Here is a 19,561-nt window from a genome sequence, read left to right as displayed (position 1 = left end):
CACGTGGTGGAGCCGCTGGGTGAGCGAGGGGTGGGCACCCAAAACCCGAGCATCCCCTCGGGAGCAGGGCTGGTTTTGGCAGAACAGCGCGGGGGGAATGTCCGTCGGAAGGTGCAGCTCTGGGATGTGGTAACTACAGACCCGGCCTTAGCCTAAAAATAATTTCTCTGGGTTTCTGCAGTGCCGGAGAGGGCTGATGGCAAGTGAGGGCTGGACCGTTCTGGTGGTTGTGACACCTTCCCCCTGTGGCAGTGCTGCGGGGGCTGGACGGCCCCTGCAGCTGTTCTTGAACAGCAGTTAAACCCCTTTGGCAGAAATGCGCCAGTTGCCACAACACGTGCAGCGCCGCGGGGCACAGCAGCCAGAGCCGCTATTGCCATCGCCTGCGCTGGTGACGGGTACGGGGCACCAGAGCGCAGCCACGGAGCCCAGCAGCCAGAGCCGCTATTGCCATCGCCTGCGCTGGTGATGGGTACGGGGCACCAGAGCGCAGCCACGGAGCCCAGCAGCCAGAGCCGCTATTGCCATCGCCTGCGCTGGTGATGGGTACAGGGCACCAGAGCGCAGCCACGGAGCCGTGACCCGCTGCCGCAAGGGTTCCTCTGCAGCCACGTTCTGTGGGCCAGCCTGGCAGGAACTCGGGCAGGAGAGCCCCTAGAAAGGGCCCACGTGGGTCAGAAACAGTTAACACACAGTGCTCAGAGGAAGAAACTTCATCTATTACCATTTATTCACTTTTCAAAAACTTTTTTAAAACAGAACAAAACAACCCAAATGGGGCCTCCAACCACGGCCGCTTGGATTGCGGGTCCTCGTTGCTGGCAGCACGGCGCGACGGGCCGCGTCCCTCCCCGCCGCAGCATTTGTTCTCCTTCAGGAAAGCTTCCCGTTGCTGACACTGGGCTCACCAGCGGCTCCTGTCCCCAGCCCAGCAGCCGTCCCTCCACCCGCCGTGCCCCCCATTTCGCTAACGCTCACACAACCCAAACCCCCGGAGGTGTGGCGCAGACCCAGGCGCGTCCGTGGAGATGGCAAAAGGCACGGGCAGCTCGCCGGGGAGGAGCGAGACGCCTATTGCCACGTCTGCCGGAAGAAAACGCTCCTGGTTCTGGCAGATGGGGTGATGGGTACAGTCCAAACGCTTCTGAATGGTGTGTAAGAGCCGGGGCACAGCTCCCTGCCAGCCGCCCCGAAGGCACGCTGCGGTCTTGAAGCAAAAGGCGCCAAGGTGGAAGTGAGCATTTACAGCAACGGGGAGCCGGTACGAGTGACAGGCCTGGCAATGGGATGTGACCGTGACATACGGCCATGCGGTGCCTGCTCAGTGACAAGTGAGTGAATGTCACAAGCAGAGTGTGATGAAATCCATGCTCCTGGTGAAAGATGACTGCACAAACAACATCCGTGTCATTCTTCTGATGGTGACTGCAGGCTAGCCGCGCCTAAGGAGGGAGAGAAAATCAAGAATAGGAGCTGACAGGGAAAAATCTGTTGGGCCAGTCAATGTTTTGGCAGACTCGTCTCCAATTTGCCGTCAGCGTTGATCCGCCACCTGAGAGGTAATGTTGTGCCGGGGCCTTCTGAAGAATCAGAAGAGGTACGAGGTTTGGTGACGGCAGGACGGCGGAGGCTCAGCTCAGAGACCTGCGTGCGACGCTCATCATTAAAAGGCGACTTTTTCAATATGCAGTTGATTCCTAACGGAACCCTGATCTTCATCTGTCAGAGGCAATGGTCCCACTGGGCAAGATCCTGCGGCCAGGCCCAGCACAGGCACATCGGATGGATTTTTTAATGCATTGGTCAATAAACTTCCATTTTCTCAGGCCATGGAAGAATAAGCAGCCCAGTTTGCTGTTTGCAGACTACAGAGCCCTGGAAGTGTTTCTGTGGCTTATGCTGTTGTCCGGGGGCAACTGACGGAGGTTTGCTTACAGTAGGATTGGGGACTTCAGAAAATATTTCCATTTAATAATACAGAAAATGATTTAAGTTTTTGCCAAGGTCTGCCATGCTGAGAGAAAAACACACCTGTTTCAGCCATCATTAAACCAGATGTGCTGCTCTTGGTATTCTGATCCCTCAATATGCTGGTTTAAGTTACGGATTTCAGTTATCATTTGGAAATGAACTTCCAGTTTTGCAATTGCTGTCACGAGTTGCACAGACGCCCTTGCTGAGTTCCCAAGATGAAAACACAGTGTTCCTGGTTCAGCTGTGCTCCCTTCAGTCTACGTAGTAATTGCCAAACTGCCACTTTTGATAGGGATTTGCAGAGTCACAGGCATTTACCCTCAGGGCTTTGTGAGATGGATCCACTTCCAAGCATGTCGGTGGCTGGAGGTGCCCGGAGATGATGTGGTCGGTCTGCAGGGGAGAAAGAGAGGGCTTTAGTTAGGCTTAGGCTTTAGGCAGGCTTAGGCTTTAGGACTCCTGCAACAGCAGCTCTATTTTTCCATCAAGAAAGCTTGATTCTTTATGGTGTGCCCTTTTTTTGCATTTCACTAACACGTAAGATCTCTTTGCTGACTAACAGGGTTAATGTTTATAAATATATAAAGGGTGGGTGTCACGAGGATGGAGCCAGGCTCTTCTCGGTGACAACCAACAGTAAGACAAGGGGTAATGGGTTCAAGCTGGAGCACAAGAGGTTCCACTTAAATGTGAGAAGAAACTTCTTCTCAGTGAGGGTGACAGAACACTGGAACAGGCTGCCCAGGGAGGTTGTGGATTCTCCTTCTCTGGAGACATTCAAAACCCGCCTGGACGCCTTCCTGTGTAACCTCACCTAAGTTTTCCTGCTCTGGCAGGGGGATTGGACTAGATGATCTTTCGAGGTCCCTTCCAATCCCTGACATTCTGTGATTCTGTGATAACAGGGATGTCTGGGTGGGATCCGAAGCCTGCGCCAAAGCCAGGATCCCCCCACAGCTCTGTGCTCCCTGGCTTCTCCTGCACTGGAAAGATTAGTTCTCTCCCTGCCCGAGTGGCAATTCCCATGCAAAGGTTCTCACTCCAGATGGTATTTGCCGTACAGGGGAACAAACAGCAGGAGACTGATTTTCGTAGTTTGGAGTTTCTTGGCTGATGAACTCAAAGCATATTTACTGCGCTGAAAAGGATGCTACGGAATTCAGCAATGAAGTCTATATGCTGGGGCAGCAAACTGGGTTATGAAAGAATGCAGAGTCTGAGTGATCTCCGTCCTTTCGCTCCTCGCTCCTGCGTTATGTCCTTAACCCACGTGGCCAGCACGGCGAAGCTGCAAGTGCTGCCAAAGGTCAGGGACATTTCCGTGTCACTGACGAGCACTACGGCATTTCTTACCATCAGCTGGTTATCTAGATGAAATACTCCTGAAACGACATCCGGAGTGTTGCCTGGGCACAAGCTGGGTCTTTGTGCATATAGTAAATGCACTTCACATCATTAATCCAACACGGTGACTGTGACAGCAGAAGGCAAAGCACCGTAACCCCTTTGGTCAGCGTTCACCAGCCGTGGAGCTGCTCTTCACACTCCTGCTGCTGCCACCAGTAAAGGCTGATGCAACTGTACGGACCGAGGCCACTTGTCCCCAGGTAGGCGACAGTGCCCCCGCCTCGGGGCAGCCAGAGCCGTCCCTGCTGCGGCCAGAGAACACCAAATACACCTCACTCATGGCTTGAGGCGAGCTCGGGCTGGAACAGGAGACAAAAACTGCCCTGCTGCCTGGACTCCTAAGTGGATGACAATTTTCACGTGTTTTTCACGAAACACCCAAGGTGAGCCTTGGTGCTGCAGTGATCTGGCTTTGAAAGGAATGGAGACTTGTCGATATAATACTTGGCTTCATTTTTGCTTTCTTAAATTAAGAGTATTTCTTAAATATAAAGCAGGCCACTTCACAGCATTTTAGACAACTAATTACACCAGGCTGCCAGAGATACAGTTGCAACTCCCTTGCTTTTTGCAGTGCAAGTAATAAACGTAAGTAACTGTTCTTTTCCTCTCCATAAATGCTTCCTTTTAAAACACCACTGAGTTGAATGCCAGTCAATACAGAGTAATCCCCACGTAAGTGCTATTGACAGTTTCTGTGTAAAACCGGGACATTTTGTTACCGCCGTGCAGGCAGCAGAGCCCCCCGGAGAGAACGCCTCGGCACGACCCGCGTGTCCCCAGCCCTGTCGGGATGTGCATCGCTGGGACGGATGCAGAGCACGTGTCCCTGTCCCCACGGGGCCAGGCAGGGGTGCTGGGGCACAAATGCGTAACTTGGGTAAAAAGATGGTTTGGCAAAGCCAGACCAGAGGGCCGGGGTACAGTGTCCTGAGCAGGGACCGCGGCAGGGCTGCCCTCGCTGTCCCCAAACAGGGACCAGGGACTGCCCTCGCTTCCCCAAACAGGGACCAGGGACCGCGGCAGGGCTGCCCTCACTGTCCCCAAACAGGGACCAGGGACCACCCTCGCTGTCCCCAAACAGGGACCAGGGACCACCCTCGCTGTCCCCAAATACGGACCAGGGACCGCAGCAGGGCTGCCCTCGCTGTCCCCAAACAGGGACCAGGGACCACCCTCGCTGTCCCCAAACAGGGACCAGGGACCACCCTCGCTGTCCCCAAACAGGGACCAGGGACCGCGGCAGGGCTGCCCTCGCCGTCCCCAAACAGGGACGAGGGACCATGGCGGGGCTGCCCTTGCTGTCCCCAAACAGGGACCAGGGACCACCCTTGCTGTCCCCAAACAGAGACCAGGGACCGCCTTCACCGTCCCCAAACAGGGACCAGGGACCACCCTCGCTGTCCCCAAACAGGGACCAGGGACTGCGGCAGGGCTGCCCTCGCCGTCCCCAAACAGGGACCAGGGACCGCGCGGGGCCGCCCTGGCCCGCGCTCACTCACCATGTGGGGCTGGAAGGTGACCAGGGAGCGGTGCAGCCAGGCCAGGCTGCGGCTCCGGCCGTGGCAGCGGCGCAGGCCGGGGGTTCCCGCGGAGCCGGCCGGGCAGACGCAGAGCTCTCGGTGCTGGATCAGCCGCAGCCACGTGTAGTTGAACTGCTGGTGCTGCGGGGACAGACCGGCAGAGCTGTGACCCCGCTCGCTCCCTGGTGGGGCTGGCAGAGGCTCTCCCTACCTCCTCCTGTCCCCACCCGGGACCAGGGGGTGAGGAAAGCCGAGATCCACGGACAGACCTTTCCTACGGATCTGCAGAGCTGAAAGTTTCAGGACAGCCCCGGTGCAGGCTCCAGGAGCGACAGCAGCCCAGACCCCAAACCTGTGCCCTGCCCCCCTGGCCCGCACCCAGCATCGGGGTGCACATGGTTAAACCCCCGTACGCGACAGACCATGACCCACGGACTGGCCTGGGCAAGAGCAGCACGAAAATATCAGGAACTGCCTAAAAACATGGCCTGGAAAGGGAGCTTCCCACCTGGCGACAGTGCGGCTGGAGGTGTTGCAGCAGCACACAGAACACAGGCTTGGATTTAAATTTTTCTGCCCATTTTCATGTGCAGGCTCATGGCTTTATCCAGCTTTCCCATCCCAGCTGGATTGGCTGTTTCTGGGGTTGGTGCTTGGCTACAGGCTTTGCAAACAGGCAGCTCCTGCCCCTCGCTGCTCCCTGGCACCGCCTGGCCGTGTCCCCAGTGGGAAGGATGGCATTAGCTCCCGGGGAGGGGACAGTCACCATGGCGAGGTACAGGAGCTCTGTGCCATGCACTAAACCCAGTATCACATATTCAGTACGCAGGGTGTCCTTACCTTGTTGTTAACATCACACGTCTCCAAAGCCAGAGTGGTGTTTTCCACAGTGACGCATCTTGCCATGGCTATGTTAACAAGCTAGAAAATAGCAACAAAACACAAATTTAGAAGTAAATTCCCAAGAAAGAGGAGGAGCTGTTACACTGCTGTTAACCTGCTGGATTCATGGGACACTGACTAATACTGTCCAGTTAACTGAGCAAAGCAGCAATGACGTGTAGGAGTCCTTGGAAGGGATTGTAAATGCACATCTGGTCCATGACACATGTTTTTCTACATGAAAAGGGCTTGAAACTAGCCCTTTCCAGAAATGTTCAAGGCTAGATGAGACACATTCTTTTTTGGGGTTTTTTTGGATGTAGCTCACATTCCTGTTTTGCAAATCCCCAAAACAACAGCTCCCAACAGTAACAACTGCAGAAACCGTTCCTGTTGCTACAGCATGGAGGTGAGCAGCCGCTCCGCGCAGCTGCTGCAGCAATTGTGCAGTGGTCGCATCCCGGCTCTGGGGTCCCATCCCGGCTCTGGACAATCCAAACTCAGCTCTGGGGTCCCATCCCAGCTCTGGGGTCCCATCCCGGCTCTGGACGGTCCCATCCCAGCTCATTACCAATCCATGTAACTATTCAATACTAATTATCATAACCTCTATATTCCTTATCCTTAGACATAAACCGTTGATCAAGTCTAAGTCTGGCTCCAGCCACACGCAGACTCCTCTCTGAGGAGTTCAGAAAGCAAGGGGTCCGTTCTGACCCTCCCGACTCAATGGGAAGGTCTTCCTTACTCTATGTATTTCTTCCTTACCCTTAAACCATTGACTAAGTCTGAACTCAGACTGGACCTGGCCACACCTAGGCTCCGTAAGGAGTTCAGAATGCAAGGGGAGCACTCCGAACCTCCTGACCCAACAGGAGGTTTTCCTTCCCCTTTACCTCTCTCGTCTCTGTGTAAAACATCCTAACTTGAGCCCAACTCCATTTTCCTCTGTATATTTCTTCCATGCAGTAATTAAGAACGTGAACCTTGCCACCAAACTTACTGAACCTTGGCAAACACTTGTTAAATTCTATCAAATCCACTGAACTCTGCCAAATTATTCCTTTACCTCACTGAAATACATTACTGCCGCTCTCTTTGGAGTGAGGTGCACTCCACTCAGGCGTGATAGCTCCTCTGACAGCCCTGGCCGTGCATCAACCGGGGCTGCTCACGTCTCCGATCCCTTACTAATGTCATTCCTTCTCCTTCTTTCGGAATTTCTGAAGAACTTACGAATTAATCCTGGTGAATAAATAGGCTATTCAGCAAACAGTTACTCAAGTAACTCTGGATAGCGTTCAGCACAGCTGGAATTTGCAGAGCTAGCTGAAAAACAGATTTTCTGCCCTATTAAATTTTGAGAATGAAGATAAAAGAGCGATTCAGGTGGCCTGAATCAGGACAAAGCAAGGCAACATCTTGAAGATTTTCACAAATACCTCTGAAAAGCTGAGGTTCTGTTCAGCTGAAACGAAGGTCTCTCTGTATAGCCTAACTGCTTTGCACGGAATTTGACATGAAGTTTTATTGCTCTGGTTGAAAACAGAAGAGCTGAAAAAGTGAATATTTTTCAAGAAATTTCCTGTTCTAGAGACTATTGCTGCTAATTGCTTTTAAGAAACGTCACCGGAGCCAATGTGGCAACGAAGCCCTCAGCGTAACCCAGACGTGCCCTCCGGACGGCAGCGCAGGGCCAGGGCTTCGGCCACAGGACAGTTTTGTCGCTTGGCGTGTCCCCTCGCGGCTGCCCCGAGCGGTGACCGGCTGCTGCCATCACAGCGGGACCGACGGCCGCGTCCGAACGGCTGCACAGCTCCCAACCTGCTGAAGCACCAAGCCAGCGGCTCCCTGCAGCTGTCCCAGGAGCGCCCGGAGGACGCGTGTCCTGCCGTCCCTCGCTGTCCCTGCGCCATCCCCAACACCCGGCAGCGGCTGCGCCGGCAGAGCCCGGCGGGTCCCCAGGGACCCTGAGGCTGGGGCCCCTCCCGTGACGCCTTTGGCCCTCAGACAAGCCCCACACGCAGCCAAACGGCTGCCGGGCTTTTTCCGGGCCCCAGCAGGGTCGCGGCACCGCGAGGCCGTGTGCCTTGGCAGGGACGGAGGGACAGGCAGCCCCGGTCCTCGCTGCGCGGCTGTGCCAGCCCCGCGGGCCTGGCCAGCGCTGCTCCTGCCGCCGCACCGGGACACGGCGTTGGCGGGGAAGGCAGCAAACCCTCTGCTTTTCATTCCTGGCATCGCTGTAACTTTGCCAGCAAACCAGACATTTTACTTGTGTTATTTCGGTTACAACCAGTTTGCAAGCAGTGTTGTATCTTTTCCGAGCTGAGTATTTGAGGTTTTGGAACGTTCAAAGCAGCAGCCAACGTTCTGCTGAGGCTCAGGGCTAGGCCAAATTCAGAACCCACCTTTATTCTTGTTTGATTCACCTTGTGATGTCAGTGAAGCGACACTGAACACCCGGGAATGGCTGCACAAGCAGGTGCAGAGAGCAGCAGGAGCTCCCTGGCACAGAGACAGCGCAGGTGACACGGAGCATGACCCACTGTGCTCCCCGGCACCCCCAGCGAGAGGGTGATGGGGGCAGGACAGAGCGTGGAATCCAAATGGACTTTGAGGGGTTTTCTGCCACCTTGTCCTCATGGCAGCGACGGGCGCTGCCAGGCTGTGCCCGGCTGAGCAGCGCGAGCAAATGTGGATTTGTGCTGCGCTCTGCTGGCGGCACAGCCCCGCTGCAAACCCGGCGCCGCTGCAAACCCGGCGCCGCTGCAAACCCGGCGCCGCTGCAAACCCGGCGCCGCTGCAAACCCGGCGCCGCTGCAAACCCGGCCCCGCTGCAAACCCGGCCCCGCTGCAAACCCGGCCCCGCTGCAAACCCGGCGCCGCTGCAAACCCGGCGCCGCTGCAAACCCGGCGCCGCTGCAAACCCAGCGCCGCTGCAAACCCGGCCCCGCTGCAAACCCGGCGCCGCTGCAAACCCGGCGCCGCTGCAAACCCGGCCCCGCTGCAAACCCGGCGCCGCTGCAAACCCGGCCCCGCTGCAAACCCGGCCCCGCTGCAAACCCGGCCCCGCTGCAAACCCGGCCCCGCTGCAAACCCGGCGCCGCTGCAAACCCGGCGCCGCTGCAAACCCGGCGCCGCTGCAAACCCAGCGCTGCTGCAAACCCGGCCCCGCTGCAAACCCGGCGCCGCTGCAAACCCGGCGCCGCTGCAAACCCGGCCCCGCTGCAAACCCGGCCCCGCTGCAAACCCGGCCCCGCTGCAAACCCGGCCCCGCTGCAAACCCAGCGCCGCTCACTGCCCCAAAAAGTGATTCCACTCTCCTGCTGTGGCCAAAGAGCCGTGGGGGGGAAGGATGCTGGACCTGCCACCCCAGGACACATCCCCTGGCTGTGGCCGCTGTTCAAACACTGAACTGGCTCTTCAGCAGGAAACCGTCTCTTGGAATTGTGACCTTACAAAAACACTGGGGAACCCAGACCACCGTGACACATTAAATATTCAAAACTGTTACCCAGTGCCCGGGAAGCAACTCAAAGACAAGCTGGGATGCAACCAAGTCCCTGGACAGCCCCTGCAAACACGTTTAACTGAAGGACAGCAAGTGGTTTGGGTACATACCAGCCCGCTGGCTTTAACCAGGGGAGCTTCGAGGTCTGGGTAGACGTTCTCCAAGTACCACTGGAAACTTTTGCACTGCAGCTTCTTTCGCAGTTGGATTTGTTGAGTCAGGTCGCCGACGTCCAGGTTTTTCAAGACTAAATGGTACGCGTGGCCATAGAACAACTCCTTGTACTCGTCCAGCCAGACCTCGGCCACGCGGGCCAAGTTCCTCTCCACCGTGCTCACCCGGTCTTTCGGGAAGGAATAAGGGTTGTCGTTCCTGAAAATGTGCCCAACTCGGGAGCACGGAACGATCTCAATCTCTCCCCCGCACATCCAGACCTGAGGAACAGAGGTTGCTTGGATAGAAACGTGGGGAAATGTGGAGTTCTGGTTTGTGCCAGCCAGAAGAGAAGCAGAAAAGCAACTGAACTGCGGGAGGGATGGGGTGTCCAGCATGGGGCTGCCACGGGGGGACCCTCCTGAGCCTCGAGCACCCAGCCAGGCTGGCGGGATGCAGGCGTGAGACAGTGACATACCTTGAATGAAATCTCCATATTTTCACCTCCCCAGACATCCAGTCCTGGGTCGTACATCCCCAGCTCAAAAAAATACTTCTTATCAATGGAAAAGAGGCCACCTGCCATGACCGGGCACCTGGAACAGAGAAGCCACACGGCGTGTCAGCGGGTGGGGATGTGCCCGTCCCTTCCCCTGGCTTTGATGAGAGAAACACCAAGAAGCTGTGGCTGCTAAACGTTTGGGGACACGCGTGAGCCCGCGCTTACAGGGACCCCCCGGCTTGTCACTTCGCTGCAGGCTGACAGATGCAGCGATAAAGTAGATTATATTTAGGTGTCTTCACCCAGTCTGAGAGCCACAATGGGGCATGGAAGGGAAAAAAGCAACGGAATGTTCCCCTGTCCCTGGCAGCACCGGCCAAACGCCAGCAGTGCCGCAGGAGGTGACAACGGCTGGTTGGGCTCTGCCGGGCTCCGCCTTTCTTGCCAGATTATTAACAAAGAGAACGAGCTGGTTCACAAAGCTCTCGCATTTGCCGTTTTTTACCTTATTATATCAGTTTCCTTGATTTTATTTTTCTCGATGACCTCTTGTGGAATCTGCCTCCATCCAAAATTCATTGGCCAAGTAAAAATCCCACGCTGAAAGTTGTCCACGGTCATGTAACTAAACAGAGAAAAGATCGGGATGACTAATTCTGAGTCACATTCCTGATTGAAATGTCACCCTTAATGAGTGAAGATGAATATCTGTATGTAATTAAAACAGGATTTTAACAAATTTCATCAGAAATCCTCTTCATGTACTAAAAGTCATCAAAAAGGAAAAGCTGCGTGCAATAAGTGAAGGGGCCACGTCCACCGCTACGGTTAATTTCTGGCGTACGGCGACATTCCAAGTCCCTTGTGAAACACGGCTGAGCCAGCTGGGAGGTCTGGACCTGTGTGCTCCTGTCGTTAAGACGCTGGTGGCCCAGAAGGGTTTTGGCGGGGATTTGGGGCTTCCCGAGGGCGTGCGCTGCCTCACCTCATGTCCTTGTCGCTGATGACCTCGATGACGGGGCAGGCGACCTTGGCGCGGCTCCGGCGGACCCTCTCCAGCAGCGGCTCCAGCCAGCCCACGTTGCACTCCACGTGCGAGTCCAGGAACGTCAGGACGGCGCCTGCGGGAGCAGCCGGGCCAGCGTCACCCTCGGGCGCCGCGTCCCCTCCCGCGGGCTCGGGGTGCTGCTGGTGGGGCTACGGCCTCCCATGGCTCCCCAAACCCTCCCACCCACAGCCCAGAGCACGTTTTCACTGCAGAAATGGCTGTTTCGGTGCCAGTGCAAACAGCGGGGCCGCGGCTGGAGGTGCTCGGCAAGCTCATCCCTTCCTCAGCCCCTTGTGCTTCACACACCAAAAAGATCATAGAATTGTAGAATCACAGGATGGTTTGGGTTGGAGGGCCCTCCCCAGGTCCCCAGTGCCCCCCTGCCATGGGCAGGGACATCTGCAGCAGCTCAGGTTGCTCAGAGCCCCGTCCAGCCTGGCCTGGGATGTCTCCAGGGATGGTTCAGCCACCACCTCTCTGGGAACCTGGGCCAGGCTCTCACCACCCTCAGGGCAACAATTCCTTCCCCATGTCCAGCCTGAATCTCCCCTCCCTTAGTTTCAAACCATCACCCCTTGTCCTCTCATAACACGCCCTTCTGAAAAGTCTGTCCTCATCCTTCTTATCGGTCCCTTTTAAGTCTGGAAAGGCCACAATAAGGTCTCCCCAGAGCCTTCTCTTCTCCAGGATGCCCTTGGTTCATGGGGAGGGGACTAAACTCAGTGCTGGAGATGGGGGCAGTCCTGACGGGGCTGTGAAATGGCTTTTGTCCCACCTTTGGCGATCTCCGCTCCCGCCAGCCTGGCCCGGATCAGACCGTGCCTCTTCCTGAGACGGAGGATCTTCACTTTTGGGAACCGCAACATGTACTTGTCCAGCTTCTCCTTGAGGTACTCTGCAGAGAAGGAGAGGGTGAGGATGACTGACCCAGTTCATGATCCAAACCAGGTGTTGAATGACTGTTCAAAGACTCCACAATGACTTGTTTTTCTTCATTGCACTATAATTGCAATTAAGATCCAGTTATGAATTATTTTCCTTTGCCTAAAAAAAAATATTTCCTTTGTGCTCTACAGATTTCTTGATATTAAGTACCACATTTAAAGACTCAGCCCGGGTTTAAACTGCACAAGGGTTTGCTGTGGCACACCTCTGCTTTCCAGGTTGCTTTTGTCATGGTTTCCCGTGGCTGTGGAGCCAGCTGGTGGTAAATTCTCAAGACAAAGAGGGATGAGAAAGGTGGTCCGCGGGACTCAGATGCCATGGATGGTTTCCCTCTGGCAGAGGAGCCCGGGACCCTCTGCCCCTGCACTGCAGCTGCTCCGAGCGCTCGGGTCACCCACTGTCCCCTCTGGGCTGCAGGGGGACCCCAGCTCCCTCACCCATGGGCCTCATTGATACTCTTTGCTTTTCTCCAGGAAAATGTAACTGTTTGCAGTTAAAAGCCAGGTAAGAGCTTTGAAAGGCTCCAAAGGTGAAACGTTTGCGGAGATGTTTGCTGTCAGTTATTGCCGCTGCTCAGATACAAAGGGAAGCCACAGGGAGAAAGTAAAAAGGAAACTTGAAAAGATGCTTTTGAGGGGAAATGGTCTGAACAAGTTTTCATGACTATTTCAAAATCAAGTAGACTGAGTCTTTCTCCTCTTTTTTGCATCTATTGTCTCAGTGCATTGTAGGCTCTTTGTATGCGTGGCAGGAGCTCTGAAGTTTGTCTGAGGCAGCACTTTCCCTGAAGGACCAGCAGTTGGAAAATTGCATCATTCCCAAATTCTTAAGGGCTGAGGTCAGCAGAGAGGCAAAGCATTACACAGCAGAGGCTCGACATCATCTGGAACGCCTGTGAGCACCGTGCACTGTGTGTGCACAGATGCCCGGCTCCCCACTGCTGTTACTGCAACTGCCCCGTCCTCTGAGCAACCAGGGAAGCGCACGCAATGCCCAGCTGTGAGCTTGGCAGCTCTTTGAGTGAGTGGGCGGGATGGGGGAGATGTGAATGACAAAGTCCGGCAGGGTGCGGGGCCAGCGCTGCTGCTCGACCCCCCGCAGCCACCCCTCTGCCCTCTGATCCCCCATCTGCAGAGACAACAGCGCCGGCTGGGGATACGCTTCAATACAGGAGAAAATGTGATTTCCCTCTACAGTCCAGAATTGAATTACAGAGAACAAATTGTGTTTTGGCCTGAAGTTATATTAGTTTCATAAAGGCAGAAGAAGCTTCACTTACCTTTAGTGCTGAAGTCGTCCACCAAAATGAGTTCTTCGATCAGGTGTGGGGGAGATCTGCTGAGGACGCTGTGAACAGAGCGGAGCAGAGTGGACCACACTTCATCCACGAAGCACATGACGATGCTGGTGGTCGGGAGGTCGTCGTGAACCCGCTGCTCCGCGCACCTGCAACAGCAACACGGGCTCACAGGCACCGGCTGGTCACACTCCCAAACCCTGCAGGCTTAGAGTTTGTTGGGGAAACATGCAGGGAAGAGGAATTGCCAGATGTGAAATATAGAGGCAAACCGCTGCAATGGGATTTTGTCAGGAGAGGGAGCAGAGGAGTGAAGGGGGAACTCCAGACAGCCCTGTGGGATGGGGTACACTGGCTCTTTTCTAACAAGGACCCATTTTTAACACTCCAACCCGGGTGACAATATCCCCTTCCCACGAGCAAACAGTGCAGCCGGCCCCAGGTCGGCACCGCCGGCCTCCGGGACTCCTGCAGGAAGGATCTGGCGATGCTCTGAGCACCCACAGCGTTTGGGATCCCAGGCTGCATGAGACAACCTCGCTGGGAACAAAGAATTGGTATTATGTTAAAAATGCAGGAAAACAGCAACTTGTCAAACACGCGAACAGCAAGAAAGACTCACCTAGTCCAGCTTCTGCGCCTGATGCAGGGGACCGGGCAGCTTGGGAAAACGTTCAAGCATCCGAATTTCACATACCATGATACTGGTGGGTCCGCTCCCCAAGCATCACGTATCCCACTCCCTAAGCACCCACATCCCCAGGGACACCCCAGCCTGGCCGTGCCCCAAACCCATGCCCGGGGCTCCGAGCAGCTGCTTCGCTCGCCAACAGCCAGCGATACACATCGGCGGATCCCAGGGAGTGATAAAACTTTTCCTGTCTGTGAGTTTGTCATTTTATTCTGTGACAGCCAAAAACGCGGTGGTTGGGTCAGGCCTGTGTCTTCAGCATTTGAATGAAAGGTCGAGGAGCAGCTTTTCTCATGTCCCATTTGCAATTCAAGCTCCACTGTGCTGTGGGGAGCAGAGCTCCCTGCTCTCCCATCTCTGATGGATCTCCAGGCTGCAGAACCTGCCGAGCCCTCCCCTCCTCTCCCCCAGACCTTATCCTGGAACACCCACGCATTGCTGGGATGTTCTCTCTCTCTCCTCTCAATAAGCTGAAGTCTGAGAGCAGGTTTGCGTCTCTTGTCCTTGCAGGGCAGACCTCGCAGGCAGGACAGGTACCAGCCCATCTGTGGGTGCAGAAAAGGAACTTCTTGGCAATGAAAACAGCGTTCGCTCTTCTCTCAGCAACAGACAGAACACAGAGAGTATATGGAAAATTGACTTCTTGTCAATGAACGGTCCCTTGCGTCCGGCTGGTGTCAGCTCAGATGGACATCAGGGCACCACGCAGCTCAGAGAAGAAAACCCAGAGGTATTGCAGGGCTTCGCAGCTCATCAGAAGCACACAGGATGAGTGAAAATAACCTCAGAGTTTGTCTCTGTCTCAATCCTTGGGACATGTCTTCTCCTTCCGTAGCCTGGTTAACCTCGGACGGTGCCAGGGCTGGCTTAGCCAGGAGGTGACGTGCTGCCTGATATGGCGTGGTTGGGAGCAGAACGGTTCTGGCTCATGGTGACGGGACCTCTGTGCCGTGACAGCTGTGTGACACCAGCAGCACCCGCTCACGGGACTGCGCTCTTTAGCCCCTCCAGTAGCAGCAAATGGGGTCCTGGCCAAAGCCTGTGCACACCCCGGGCAGCCACAGGAAACCTCACACTGGGGAACAGCTTTCTCTCCCTTCTTACCTAAAAAAGTCAGATTTCTAGGCAGACAGCAATGCGTTTCTTATTGTTGAGCCCCAGCAAAAGATACTTCACAATGCCCTGAGTTTGGGCTCCATTACTTTGCTAACTATATACATATATGGACATACATATATATATATTTATATATGCATAATACTTAATATATATAACTAATGTTAAGTAGAAGTAAAATCCTTTTGAAATTCCATCCCTAAACAGGCTTTTAAACAAAAATCTCCCACAGCCTTCGTGTTCTGTTGACATCACCCTGAGAGTCAGAAAAAAGTAGGCTCTGAAGTTGCTTTGGGAAAACACCCGCTTAGCTCTGCTGGCCCTGAGCTGGGAAGCAGCCTGGCACAGCAGAGCTGAGCACGGGGGTGCCAGCCCTGTCCCCTCCGCTGGCAGGGGTGGCCAGGGTCCCTCCCCGCGGCTGCCATCTCACCCATACCCCACCTGCCACAGTTCATTTGCCAAGCCAGGAAATCTGGGTCCTTGTCTAAACCCGGCTAACTTGATTGTCCTGGAGAAGGTACGGCGGCAGCCTGGGGAGCGGGCAGAGGCACGAAGGGACCAGTTGGGCTGAAACACGGTCCAGGGCTCCTGAGCCATTTAAACTGGCTGCAGCTGTGGGGCGGTGCAGCTCGCTCCCCTCGGAGGGACCCTCCTGCACTTCTGCAGAGCACCCACACGGCAAGCAAAGCCCAGCAAGCAGCAGCACTGCACACGGACAGACAGACTGACGGCAAGTTTCCTGTTGGCCAGGTTTCAGTGGTCTAGTCCAGTGCTTCAGCATGGATCGCAAGAGGAACTGGAGTCTAAACTGGCAGAGACTGGAAGACTCGAGCAAAAAGGTAACGTGCTGTTTGATCACCGAGAGCTGCCAACACCGTTGCTGTGAGCTGGCCCTGACGGCCCGATTTCGGCCATGCCAGCAGGCTGAGGGCAGAGCCAGCACGGGGAGCTCCCCATGTCCCCTGCCCAGCGTGGCAGCATGTGTCACCAGGCAGTGCCGTCAGGGACGCACCCCTGTTTGGCCAAGGCGTCCCCATGACGCCCAGGCAGCGATGCGGTTGCTCCTGGGCAGGTGTGTGATGCACCGCGGGCAGGTGTGCGATGTATGCTCCACAGGCAGGTGTGCGATGGATGCACTGGAGCCAGGTGGCTGCACTCACCAGCGCTCCCAGGAGCTGGTTCATGCTCCGCAGCCCCAGGACTTCGCTGTCAAAGTCCAAGCACAGCGCTGGTTTTGAGCTGCACACAGGTGTCTGCTGCAGCTGCATCCTCTGCCCCCAGAAAGTAGTCTGGCTGTCTCCCTCCTGCCCTGCCCCATTTCTTCCCGTGCAGGGCCTCGCCTCAGCTCACGGGTGAGCACCGACTGCGCTGCGGGAATGTCTGTGCATTGGCCTGTGCGATGGACACGACTCATGGCACAACTCCCATCCCACCACGCCCATCACCTGCGAGTGTGGGCAGACGGACACCGGAGGGTCTCTGCATGAGGCAGGTCTCTCACCTGCCCAGCGGCTGAGACACTGGCAGCGGGAAAAGCTCAGCATGAGAGAAACCCTGAGATATGCAGAATCAACGGCGCATTTTGTGGGGACAGCTGTAACCAAACGATAGTTTTCCAAATCAAACCTCTGCGTCCCTCCCCGTGCGTGACCGCAGATCCGAGTCCCCCAAGCCGCCCCTGCAGAGCGGGCACCGACCACAGGGCTCTGCAGCACCAGGTGCGGCTGGGCCATGTGAAGGATCACTGCTGCGAGCATCCCGCACCGCCTCGGCTGCAGGCCCACGTGCCTGTTCAATCACACCAGCGCTCAGCGCGTGGCTTTGTGTCCTGCAGAGGCTTCTGGAGCCCCAGCAGCCCCTTCGGGCAGGGGAGGCTTTGGGTGCCCTTGCCTCGAGGGGAGGGCAGTGGCAGCTCGCGGGTGTGACAGCACCTCGGGGCTGCCGAGGCAAATCGATGGGGTGCAGGAGCGCTCCAGGAACCTAATGCACAAATACTGAAACCAAACAGCGCTCAGTGCCACACCTGATAAACCAGGTAAATGTTTAAAGGCACAAAGAGGCCTGAGCCCCATTGCCTGCCTTGTGTGCCCCAGCCTCTTTGGAGAGCAAGGCTTAGCAGCTTAGGACGAGCTGCAAATTCTACCCGGTTTTACATTTAATAACAAGCTGCTCTTACGTGGAAAGGCAAAATCCGTCTCACGGCTAGCACGCACGGAGCAAAGGCCTCCGTGTGCCCAGCAGCCCTCCCCAGAGCCACCGAGCAGGTTCCCCGGGGCACGGCACAGGTATCTGTGCAGGGAAAGCGGATCTTACCCGGCAGGCCTGGTGTCTGCAATGGCTCGGTCCACGGGGATCAAGTCGCTGAGGTAGACATTAAAGTTTCCTTCTTTCCATCTACTTTTTGCTTCTTCTTGTTTGTCGTCAGGGACTGCAACAGGGTGCCCAAACTGGCCAGGAGCTTGCGGGTCTCTCGGGGCAAGCGTCACATCCACGGACAAGACCCTGTGTGTCCCCGGGCTGCCGCCCGCCTGTCCCTGCCCGTCCCTGCCTGCAGCAGGCAGCTCGGGACCTGCTCCTGGCGTCGCACCCGGTGTCCGGCTCCCGCCATCCCGCACCAGCCCGGTGATGGTGTTCGCAGCGCGGGCACCGTCATTTTTGTTGGCGAGCTGCCGCTCTTTGTGCTTTTCTTGCCTGTTTGTGAAGTTGCCCGCGGAGTCGGATCCAGGATGCGGGACTGCTGGTGTTATCCTCTCTTTGCTAATAAGGACGAAGTGATTTTCGGAGGGAGTTTCTTTCTTTGGCACCCCCGTTTGCTCCTGCCCGCGCAGTGCCCCCAGCCCCGCAGCCCGGGGGGGCAGCCCGGCCGTGCTGGCAGCTCGCTGCCGGCTCCGGGGGGCGGCGTGTGCGGGTCCCCGCGCCCCCCTTGCCCCCACCCCAGCGCCCTGCGCCGGCTCGGGGCGCCCGGGAGCCGGGGAAGGGGGCTCGGGGACGGACCGCGGGGCTTCCCCCCGGGCCGGCGGTGCCTCCCGCAGCCCCGCTCTGCTCCCGCCGGGCCCCAGGACAAACTCCTCCGCTGCCTTCCGCGGGGCGCTGCCGACCGCCGGCGCCGCTGCAGCCCCCGCCGCGCCCCGCCCGTTCACAGCCGAGCCCGGCGGGGCCAGCCGAGCCCCCGGGGCGGCCGCGGGCAGCCGCTCGGCGCCCGTGCCCCGCTGCCCCTCGTCCCCGGGGCCGGCGGGCGGGGGGGTCCGCGGGCGGGGGGGCTCCCGGGAGACCCGCGTCCCTCCGCCCCTGCGCCGGAGCGCGGCGGGATCGGGCCGGGGACTGTCCCGCGGCGCCTCGGGGCCGCGCAACAGCCGCTCCCGCCCGCGCCCCGCCGCCTCCTTCAGCAGCCGCCCGCCCGCCTCGCCCAGGGAGAGGCGGAGCGCGGCCATGTCGAGGAGCAGCCAGACCACGGAGGCGGCGAAGACGAACGCCAGCGCCCGGCCGCTGCCGCGGAACAGCCGCCGCAGCCCGCTCATCCCCGGAGGCCGCCCCGGGCGGGCGGAGAGCGCGGCCGCACGCCGAGCCCGCAGGGACAGAGAGGCCGGGCCGGCCGGAGCTCCTCCCGCCCGCGCCGCGCCGGCAGCCCGAGCTGTAACCCAACACCGGCGGGACCCGCCCGGCCCGGCCCGGCCCGCTCCGGCCGCCCGCACCTCCGCGCCCGCCCGCGCCGTAACCCTTCCCGCTGCGCCCGCCCCGCGTCCTGCGGCCCCGGCCGGGGGGCTGCACCGCCCCGCGCGGGGCCAGACCGCGGGCAAACGCGGCGGGGCTGCAGCGGGTTATTCCAGCACGAATGCGGTGCGAAGTGCGTGTTTTCGGTACGCGGCCAGGCCAGCCCGCGGGGGAACGCGGCTGCGAACGGGGCTCTGGGGCGGTGGGTCATTGCACAGAGGGGGGCACGGAGCGTGGCAGGGCTCTACGTGGCAGCTCTCGCGGAAGTCTGTAGGTTAAGCCTCTCTGCTGAGTACGCGGATGCTTTTCACATACCCGCTGCAATTACAGGGCATCCGAGCCAGGGCTGAGCGGCGGAGGCGAAGCGGGGCTGTTGGGAGGGGTGAGTCACGGCTGGGTTGAAACAAGAGCCGCGGAACCACCGCTGCCAGCCCTGCCAGCCCTGCCCGGGGCGGCAGCCTCCGCCTTGCGGTTTGTAAGGGCTGCGCGGGCGTGCACAGGGACCGGGCAGCGGCCCCGCTCCGGCCCGGGGGCTGCTCGGTGCCACGGGAGCGGCTTTGCAGGGAACCCGAGAAACATCCCCACGGCAGCCCCATTGAGCCTGGCCAGGGCTGTATGGTCACGGTTGTGGGTAACACCGGGGTGCAGTGACCCCCCGTGTCCCCTGGTGTCCCCCGGTGTCGGGGTAACCGGCTGTGCAAAAGTAAAACCCGGTCCAGCGCCTGCAGAAGCTGTTCTACAGACGCGATCGCTCAGGGCAGCCTGTGCAGGGTCAGGATATTTGGGATGTTCTGCACAGGG

The 19,561-nt window shown here is 57.8% G+C and overlaps 1 protein-coding gene across 2 annotated transcripts; it reads right to left on the bottom strand.

The window, feature by feature from the left end:
* Positions 1 to 719: 719 nt before the first annotated feature.
* On the bottom strand, positions 720 to 18,567 carry GALNT5 (polypeptide N-acetylgalactosaminyltransferase 5). Of its 2 annotated transcripts, XM_065638240.1 has the most exons (10): positions 17,363 to 18,567; positions 13,225 to 13,391; positions 11,776 to 11,895; positions 10,938 to 11,073; positions 10,458 to 10,577; positions 9,929 to 10,046; positions 9,408 to 9,731; positions 5,745 to 5,825; positions 4,884 to 5,045; positions 720 to 2,367 (listed from the first exon to the last, which is right to left on the bottom strand). In XM_065638240.1, the coding sequence occupies exons 1-10, from the start codon at positions 18,565 to 18,567 to the stop codon at positions 2,227 to 2,229; spliced, it is 2,574 nt and encodes an 857-aa protein (XP_065494312.1). In that variant the 3' UTR covers positions 720 to 2,226. The 2 variants fall into 2 exon arrangements, with proteins under 2 accessions (XP_065494312.1, XP_065494313.1); XM_065638241.1 differs by lacking the exon at positions 4,884 to 5,045.
* Positions 18,568 to 19,561: the final 994 nt, after the last annotated feature.

This window comes from Caloenas nicobarica, chromosome 6, assembly GCF_036013445.1.
Source record: "Caloenas nicobarica isolate bCalNic1 chromosome 6, bCalNic1.hap1, whole genome shotgun sequence".
NCBI classification, from domain to species: domain Eukaryota; kingdom Metazoa; phylum Chordata; class Aves; order Columbiformes; family Columbidae; genus Caloenas; species Caloenas nicobarica.
The sequence above is the reverse complement of the archived record's forward strand: the minus strand, read 5'-3'. Positions and strand labels throughout refer to the sequence as shown.

What these genes read in the sequence shown, in the direction of transcription:
- GALNT5 (XM_065638240.1), bottom strand. Translation starts at nt 18,567, where the DNA reads ATGAGCGGGCTGCGGCGGCTGTTCCGCGGCAGCGGCCGGGCGCTGGCG. An exon ending in AAGGAAACTGATATAATAAG is followed by an intron (nt 10,047 to 10,457) that starts GTAAAAAACGGC and finishes TCTCTGTTCCAG; the next exon opens with GTGCCCGGTCATGGCAGGTG. An exon ending in CGTGTGATGTTAACAACAAG is followed by an intron (nt 5,046 to 5,744) that starts GTAAGGACACCC and finishes CTGTCCCCGCAG; the next exon opens with CACCAGCAGTTCAACTACAC.